The sequence below is a fragment of the Indicator indicator genome, chromosome 33 (genome assembly GCF_027791375.1).
Source record: "Indicator indicator isolate 239-I01 chromosome 33, UM_Iind_1.1, whole genome shotgun sequence".
In the NCBI taxonomy this organism is placed as follows: domain Eukaryota; kingdom Metazoa; phylum Chordata; class Aves; order Piciformes; family Indicatoridae; genus Indicator; species Indicator indicator.
Genome location: NC_072042.1, coordinates 2675170 through 2684326, shown reverse-complemented (window position 1 = coordinate 2684326; position 9157 = coordinate 2675170). Strand labels below are relative to the sequence as shown.

Genomic DNA, 9157 nt, shown 5'->3' with positions numbered 1-9157 from the left:
TGCTAGGCACTGGCCCTGCTAGCCCCAGCACAGACAAGGCAAATGGGTGCCCAGGAGGTGCTGGAGGATCACACCTGCCCAAACGCTGTCAGGGCACTAGCCCCAGCCCAAACACCACTGCAAAAGCAATGCTGCTCTGAAGAGCATCTGCTGGAGTCAGGCACTGCCGAACAGGGAGAGCTCCTGCAGCTCCCTCCATCCTGGGGTTACAAGCAGAATTTCACACCAGCACAGACCTAAACCCTACATTAGTAATGTGCAAAACTCTTTTTCCTTATCTGCACTTGCTACTCTGCATGTTCTACCACTTACTTTGGGCATTATTAAATAACTATTTGTACAACTGCTTTGCTTTAATATGCCATTAATATACCAACATCACAGTCCTGACTTCTTGGGCTTTACCCTGATGCAGTAATACAAGCTCACACTTTCACTTAGTGAGAAACAAACACCACCAAAAAAAACCCCAACAAAACAAAACACAAAAAAAACTCACCAAACACCCCCAAGTCTCCCTCCAGTAATTGCTATTTAATCCTTGACCAAGGCAACTAACAAGTTCTTCTAAGAAAGGCAAAGCTTTGGGGCATTGGATTTTTTAGAACAGCTGAGCGCTGCAGCACTGCAGAAATAAGATATATAAAAGTGTATTTTATTTTTTTTTTTTGCTGCTCAACAGCACAAGAGAGCTAATGCAGCAGGGCTGGCAACGCCTTATCCAATCTGACAAACCCAACCACCCAAGGGTGCTCGTCCTCCCCAGCACTCACAGCACATCTCATCCATTATGAGAACGCAATGTGAAAACTGACCCTTCCCTTCCAAGTATCAATAGAAATGCTGTTTGCCAGCCAGGTTAGTGCCAAAGGAAGAGGCTACTGCAATCGCTCCTGCTGCAGAAAAGCAGCACAATTAAGCATTCAATACAAACAAAGAGTTTTGCTTTTAACAAATAACCTCTTTTTTGCTCATTTCCAATTCTGTTTTTCCTTCTTCTAAAGCCTGGCTACCACGCAGAAAATCTGAAGTAAAGGCTGCAGAGTTACAGCACTACCAAAACAAGAAACACAACGGTACAGGCGTGTGGAACACAAAAGAATAGCTAAGGGATGATTTTTCAGAGTTGAAAACTCATTTAGATGCTTTCATGATACATTGTCTCAAATCCTTGAATCATCCTACTCCTTTTTTTTTTCCACCAGAGTGCATCATCTAAGCTATTTCATATGTTCAGCTATTTAGAAAGAATATCCAGTAAATACAGCAAAACTTTTGGAACACAGGATCTCTACCACAGCCCTGCAATTCTGTGCTTTTGGCTAAAAATCAGTCTCATTACAAAAAAAAAAAAAAAAAAAAAAAAAAAAGAAAGAAGGAAGCTGAGTCTGTAACAGAAACTGACAAAACAAACAGTGCCCACCAAAGCCTTCCAGTGAGATTTCTCACTGTGCTCTGCATGCCAGGGGAAGTTACCAAACCCTGAGCTGCAACATTTGCTGGCTGATTTGTACCACAAAGCAAACTCATTGCTTTACATACTGAGGAGCATCAAACATTTAATGAAACAACTGCTCAAAGGGACTTTATTTTAAAATAGCAGTTGACTAGAAATTGGGACACAGAGAAGTTAATGGTTTAGTGTCAGCTGATGCAAACCAGCTAAAATTTAAGGTTCACTGAGAACATGGTGATTTGTAACGTTTCCTATTGCAATGGAACAGTTTAAACAATATTGGACACAGCCCTCAAAAGGCACAAAATCCAACACAATCCAACTGCAGCCAAGAGGAGAATTTTCATGTATAAATTTAAGTGCAAGCTATATATACTAAAAAAAAAAAAAAAAAATACAAATTCCTATGCAGGATGTGACCAGAAAAATCCTTTTTTAAGGCTGTTCCTACGGCACGAAATTTGCACCAAGAGTCAACTAGGGAAACTATCAAGTGCCAGGTGTTCAAGAACATTAGTAAGTTTTCTGCCGAATAAAACCAATCAATTTGGTGCTTTACTACCAGATTTTGCCTATTTCATCAGTGCGAGAGCTCTGCGTGTTTCAAAAGTTCTCCCAACATGCCCCAGGAATCAAAGAACCTGCAAAAGCAAACACAATCCTCACATGCAACTTTTCTCGCTGCTCGCTGAAAGAGAACAAGTTTAGAGATGCAATCTGATTCTTCTAGAAACAGTGCAGTAACGACACTTTCAGCCTTTCTTGGCAGAACCACAAAATATTAGGGCATGAAACCATGAAAATGTGATACCAGAAAAGCCGAGAACATGGTTTGAGTAGAACGAAGGCATCCTCTTGGCCATGCCGCTGCATTCATCACTTCTGCGGTAAGCAGGATGAAAGTTGCGTTTGGAGCGTTTCCTGCCCAGGCTGCAGCTCGGTTACGATTAACACAACATCTCCGCTCGGCCGGCACCGAGCCCCCGCCAGCAAGACCCTAGCTCGGTTTGACCATTTCTACCAGTGCCGGGCGAAGAAGTTTCGCCGAAGCGCCGTTAACGGAGAAGCACGACGCGCCGAGCTCCCCGCGGAAACCGACGGCTACCGGGTGCCGACCGGGCGGCCGCGGCGACCTGCGCTGCGCCCCGGGAGGAAGAGACCGAGGGGGACGCAGGGGTCCCGTTACAGCGAAGGCGGCGGGGATCCCGCCTCCGGGCTCCTCCGGGCTGGTCCGTTCCCCGCTGGGCGCGGCAGCCCGCAAAGACGACACAAGACTGGTTCCTGGGTAAATGGTTTATGTAAGTAATAAAATATTTACTATAACATAAATAGAAACGTACCCTCGCAGTCTACAGTGGTTTTGCAATAAAGATACAAACAAAAACCGAAACCCAAGGGGATGGACCGGACCCAACCCACCCACGGGGGGACAGAGCTCCGCGCGCGGTTAGAAAATAAATAGAAACGGGCCGGGAAATGGTACCGAGGCGTCCCCCGGGCCGGGCCGGGCCGGGCGGAGCGGGGCCGGGCCGGGATGGGGGGAATAAATTAGAGATCGCAAACCTTTGGCTACTGCTGCTGCGGCCGCGGGCGGCTCCGGCGCGCAGGGGGCCCGTGTCGGGCGAATAAATACAGCGCGGAGCGGCCGCGGCTGAGCTGCGCGGCCGGGCCAGTCTGAGGAATAAATTAAAGCGCGGCTCCCGCCGCCCGCGGCCACTCCGCCGCCGTCGGGGCCGCGCCGGCGGGGTCGGGAAGTCACTGCACGGCGCCGGGCAGCGCGTGGTGCAGCGGCGACGTGTCCGCCTGTGCGTAAACGTCCTCCATGGGCGGATGCGGGACCCCGGCCGGCGTCATGCGCTTCTCCTTCTGCCGCCGGTTGCAGAACCAGACCCGCACCACCTCCTTCTCCAGCTGCAGGGAGTCCGCCAGGGAGGTGATCTCGTGCGCCGAGGGCTTGGGGCACTTGAGGAAGTGGTTCTCCAGGGCGCCTTTGACGCCCACCTCGATGGAGGTGCGCTTCTTGCGCTTCCGGCCCTGCGCCGCGATCTTGTCCAGGTTGGTGGGGCTACCCGTGCTGGAGTCCGTCTCCTCCAGCCACTTGTTGAGCAGCGGCTTCAGCTTGCACATGTTCTTGAAGCTCAGTTGCAGCGCCTCGAACCGGCAGATGGTCGTCTGCGAGAAGACGTTCCCGTAGAGGGTGCCCAGCGCCAGCCCCACGTCGGCCTGCGTGAAGCCCAGCTTGATCCGCCGCTGCTTGAACTGCTTGGCGAACTGCTCCAGGTCGTCGGAGCTGGGCGCGTCCTCGTCCGATGGCTCGGGAGGCCCCAGCGGCGGCGGAGAGGCCGCTAGCTCGTGGGCTCCCGCCTCCTCGGCGCCCAGCGGGTCGCGCAGCCCGTGGTGCAGTGCAGGCGCCGGCGGCCCCAGCATCCCGTTGAGGCCCGCATAGGGCTGCGCGTAGAGTAGCGGCTGCCCCGACGGCGGCGACATAGGCGGCAGGTGGTGCGCGCCGCCCTGCGCCCAGCCGCCGGCCGCGCCGCCCGCCGCCGGCTGGTGTACCAGGTGCGGGCGGTGATGGAAGGCAGCGGCGGACAGCTCCTCGCGGGGCCCCGGCGGGCCGCCCTTGGCGTGCTCGGCAGGCGGGAGGTGCGCGCCGCCGCCGCCACCCCCACCGCTGCCCCAGTCCGTGCCGGCGCTGGGCAGCCACTGGTGGTGCGCCAGCCCGACGGCGTGCCCGGCGGCGGGGGCCAGCCCCTGCAGGTACTCGTGGTGCATCATCTTCTGCACCTCGCGGTACGTGGTACCCTGGTGCAGCCGGTCCCCGTCGGGGTGCATCAGCGCGGCGCTGCGCGGCAAGTACTGCGCGGTGGCGGCCATGACCGTCTGCGCCGCGCCGCCCCGCGCCGCGCTTTAGAGCCGCGCGCCGGGGCGCCGGGCCACCGAGCTCCAGCCCCGCCCCCGCGCCCCATTGGCCCGCCTGTCGCTGGCGGCGGCCCGCGCCGCTCCGCCATAGGGCGCCGCCGGCGCGGGGCGCCGCCCCGCGCTCCCCGCCGCTATTGGCCTGCGGCGGGCGGCCGCTGCCGACGGATTGGCCGGCGGAGGTGCTCGGCGGGGGAGCCCGCGTGCGCCCGCCGGCGGGGCGGCCGCCGATTGGAGGAGGGAGTCTCATTCATGCCGAGCTGCGAGCGGCCACATGGGTCGGCGGCGGGCGGCGGGCTTGGCGCGGCGCGCTGCGCAGTCACCGGCACGGCACTGGCCTGTGTCCTAGGCACGGCACGGCACGGCACGTCTGACGTTGCCTGGCACAGTAGCAGTGGCACCAGCGTCAAGGTGCAGGGTCAGACAGTGTCGGTGGCACGGCACAGCGTAGCCCGGCACGCTGCCGAGCCTGCCCAGCGGTACCGGACTCTGCACGTCACAGACCTGTGGGGACATCGGCCACATGCCCGAGGATGTCTCTGTCCCGTCTGCCCTGTGGGTTTGGGCTGCTGCAGAACACGTGAATAACGTGGCCTCCCGCATCTGCTGTCCAGGGGTAGCCCTGGGTCTTTTGCCAACCAACCCTGCAGCAATCAAGGTCTTCACAGACGCTGCAAGACTTGATTTACCTTTTCGGTAAAACTCAGACCCTGGATGCTGGGAAGTTGGGAGCTCCTTCCTAAACACCCCTAGGATAAAGCATCGACGGTCAAGAAACGAGGATCTGAAATAATTTGGGCGGGTTTGGGCATCACGGCAAGTGTGGGTCTTGGAAGCAGCCTCAGAGGCACGTCTCTGAGCTGGTTTGAGGGTTGGCACAGGATAAAGGGTGGAGGAGTTTGTGGGAAAAGACAATGACAACCAGCAGAGGACGTGTCTGGCAGTGCTGGGAGAGGGGCAAGGGACACCTTAATTAACCCAGCTCCAGACTTCATTTGGGGCTTGAGGCCCAAAGTAGATCAGGATGGGCACCAGGAACATTAATCACTTCTGAAAATTAATCTTCGCCTCTGTGCTCCCATTTGTAAGAAGGGAGCAGAGACAGTGACCTTTGCCAAGGGCTTGGGCGAACAATGAACCATCAGATCAATATGTGTACGAGTGTAACATGTCAATGGCCACACACAGGTGCCCTGCTCTCTCCCAGTGAAGAGGAGATGCCTGGGCAGGGTGGATATCTGCTAAGGACATTAAGTGCTGCTTCCTGAGGTGTGCCCTATCCCTTCCCTCAGTGCTGAAGGCATTTTGCCGTTTTGGTGCACCAAAGCACTGGTCTGGACTCAGGTGACTCCAGTCCTATGCGCTGGAACTATAGAGGCAGCAGACAGAAGAGCTACTGTTGTCCTCAGGGCTTGTGGGGACTGAGCGAGGCTGCTGCAACACCCACTCCAGCAGTTTTGTGCTGCCCAATTCTAACCCCTGCTTTCACTGAGTGCCAGCATATGATGGTGAATCAAGCCCCTGGTGCTGCTGGGTGGCAGTGTCCTACTGGCCCCCTCTCCTGGCTCACCCTACCCCTGGAACTGCTGGCTGCATGGGATCATGCCAGGCTGGAAAGGTTCATCTCCTCCAGGCTTGCAGCAGGCAGGGTGATAACAGCCAGCCCAGCAGGAACTGCTGCTAGTCCCTTACCAGCTGTAGGCCATGCTGTCAGCAGCAGGATCTGTGCTGGCCCACTGCAAGGTCTCAGGCATCACATCAAGGGACTGGGGAGCTGCTGGCCCCTGTTTCGCTGAATCATGGAGTGCACAGCTACAAGAGTGACATGTCTTGCTGCTGGCAGGCTGAGTTCTGCACTGTCCTTGCCAAAAAGGACAAGTTTGGGATTGAATGTGTGGGGTTTTGGCTGTGAAATGATGTGCAATTGCTTCCTTTCGCTGCAGCCAGTGTCTCTTTTCAGGTGCACAGCCCTAGAAAGAGGCTGGACTTTGCAGGAAAGATGGGGTTCATAGATCACAGGGAGATCATTAGGAGAATAATGGTCTTTTTTTTTTTTCCTGAGGAATCCTTTGCAAACTCTGCATACTTTAGTAACGAATGTAACCCTTTCAGATGATTCAGTGCCATGCTGTAAAATATCATACTGGGTTAAGCATTTTCTGTGTATTTTTTTCTGACCCAGACTCATATTCATGTCAGCTTTTCATGATGCAGTGCCATAATATTCAAATTCTTGGTAGCCAATTGCTTTTGATATTTATATCTATTTTTAAGGGACTCACAATGAATAAATGTGCCCAGTTCTAACTTTATGCAAAATAAGCTGTGTGCAAATCTGTAAATCATTAAGATAAATGAATCGTTTCTGAAGACTGAGGACTGCATCATGCTTCAAACTTTTATCTGTTTGTATATTTCAGAAGCCACCATAGGAGAAAACACAGTTTGTGTGATAACCTAGATCCCCACTGCAGCCCATTTACACAGTAGTATTGGTTTATGCTTGATCAAACGATCCTTTCAAACCAAGGCAATGTGTGCAGGTTGTGCTCTGTGCTTTATTTGCTTAATAAAAGTTGTATTTAAAGACTGGAAACAGCAGAGAACAGAGCAAGATGAGAAACTCTCATTTAACACTTTCCTCAGCAACTCCAGCTCCAGAAGTGAGAGCCAGGTGGCAAAGTATCTCTTCCGTAGAACAGCATGAAGGAGGTAAAAACAAAGGAGAGTTCTCACCCTAAACGGAGAGGAAGGGTTAAAATATGTCCATAAGCACTGACTCTGAGAGTTGGATGTGCATATTTGTGTTCCTGGTGCCCCTGTCTCCACTGAGGTGTGGTACTGAGGAGCTGTGCTGTTTGAAAGACCTTGTCAGTCTTTCAGTAGGTTGAAAGTGTCTTTGCTTGTTTGAAATTAATTTTTTTTAACATGTATTGTTATTTTCACATAGCTTTTCCAGAGCTCTGTCACCCAGCAGATCTCTGTAGGAGGACAATCAGGTTTCCTAGCAAAGCCAAGTACATTCATGATGCCTTACCAGGAATATTGGCATGCAGTCCATTCCTTCTTCAAGGAATAAACAACCCCATGGGCAATGTTCGATATGATTCATTCTCTGACTGTGACATCATCACAACCTGCCTAATGCAGCTGGATCTGAGGCTGGTGGGAGGGCTGAAATAAGGAGGCAAGCTCAGAGTGCAGGAAAGTGGAGCCTGAGCTGCTGTGTGCAGCAAGGGGGACACTGGTCCAGTGCATGCCACGGTAATGGGATGCTCAGGCTCACTACTGCTTGTGGGTGATCTGTGACAAGGGGTAGGACATCACAGCTGGGAGCCTGTCTCAAAGGAACAGGAGGAATCCTCCCCAGCAGATTTTGGTGGGATGTGCAATGATGCCAGCTCCCCTCAGGTTCAGCTCCTGTGTGTGATGCCAAAGGAGCTGCCATGCTCAGTGCTGCGGTGCCATCAGGTGTAGCAGGAGGCTCCACACAATGAAGCAGGAAGGGCTTGGGGAGGGGAATCTCTCCACCATCCAGTTTTATTGGGGTTGAACAGCAGCAGCTTTCTGTTGAGCACTGGTACAGACTGGAAGGCTGTTCTGGAGTTACTCTGCAGAATGACTGATCTAACACCCTGTGAAGTGAGCAGGCAATGTCATGCCCTTGCTTAGTGGACAAATCCCCTCTGACCCAGTGAACTCAAATGTGTGGCAGGGGCTTTAACATGGCCTGGGGTTAGGACTGCTTTCTCTTCTAGAGCAAAACACATGCTTCTTCCTCCAGGTCAACACAATTCCCACATAGAAGTCAAAAATCAATTTGAGAAAAGAAGGTGAGGTGGATTCTATGAGCAGATATGACAAGTGCCAAACAACAGAGTTATGGGAGAGGCTGTCATCCTGCAATTCCATGCCCTGGAAGCCACCATGACATGGTCATAGTTGTCTCGACAGTCTTCAGTCAAGAGAGAAATTCCTTTGTGGTTGCAGTCTCTCTTTAAACAGGATTAGGATCACTTCTTCAGGAGCTGCCCAGTCCCAAGCATGCTGTGGGTACTCCTGGGAAGGGAAGCTGTGCTTTCCTCTGCAGCATTTGCACTGGGAGCTACACTAACACGGTGGCAGGGTCGGGTGGGGGGAGGACAGCCATAGTGTCCTGCAGCTCATGGTAGAACTGGGCCTTGGATCCAGGTCTCCTGCAGCTCAGCACTGAGAGAAGCCTTTTGCTGTTAGTGCCCAGCCCTCATTGCAGACACCAGTTGAAACAACTTGACTGACCATTGGATCAATGGGTTTGCACCATTTCTGCAGCAAGGAAAGACACCAGCATCATCTGACAGCAGTCCTAAAGTCAAATCTTCTTAGAGTAAACTCTGTCAGTGTAAAACTCCCCTCAGGAGAGGCAGCATTTCCCCAGATTTTTAGCATTTTGTCTACATGTCCTTCATCTAGGACCAGAGCACAGCTAATAAACATTGACAGCTTTCTGGGTGGCTGTGTTGCTTGGTAAAATATTCTGTTTTGCTTTGCTCCTCTGAACTTGCAGAATTCTTAATCTCATGACAATTAACAAGTTAGTGGCTGGGTCAAGAGTGATTTTAACCATAAAACTAGATGGGAAAAGAAATAGAGAGTGGCTGGTGGAGAACAGTTAATACAGATATGTGAGGTATGCTCACTGTGATTAGCTTTTGTTTTATACAGTCCTGTAATTGTTTGAAATTTGTCCAGAAATATGTCCTCACAAGGCCAAAAATGAATGCAAAAAATGCTGTTGTGATCTGT

General features: G+C 52.5%; 1 protein-coding gene across 1 annotated transcript; it reads right to left on the bottom strand.

The window, feature by feature from the left end:
• Positions 1–3211: 3211 nt before the first annotated feature.
• Positions 3212–4330, bottom strand: POU3F1 (POU class 3 homeobox 1). The gene has a single exon (XM_054395446.1). The coding sequence runs from the start codon at positions 4328–4330 to the stop codon at positions 3212–3214; it is 1119 nt and encodes a 372-aa protein (XP_054251421.1).
• Positions 4331–9157: the final 4827 nt, after the last annotated feature.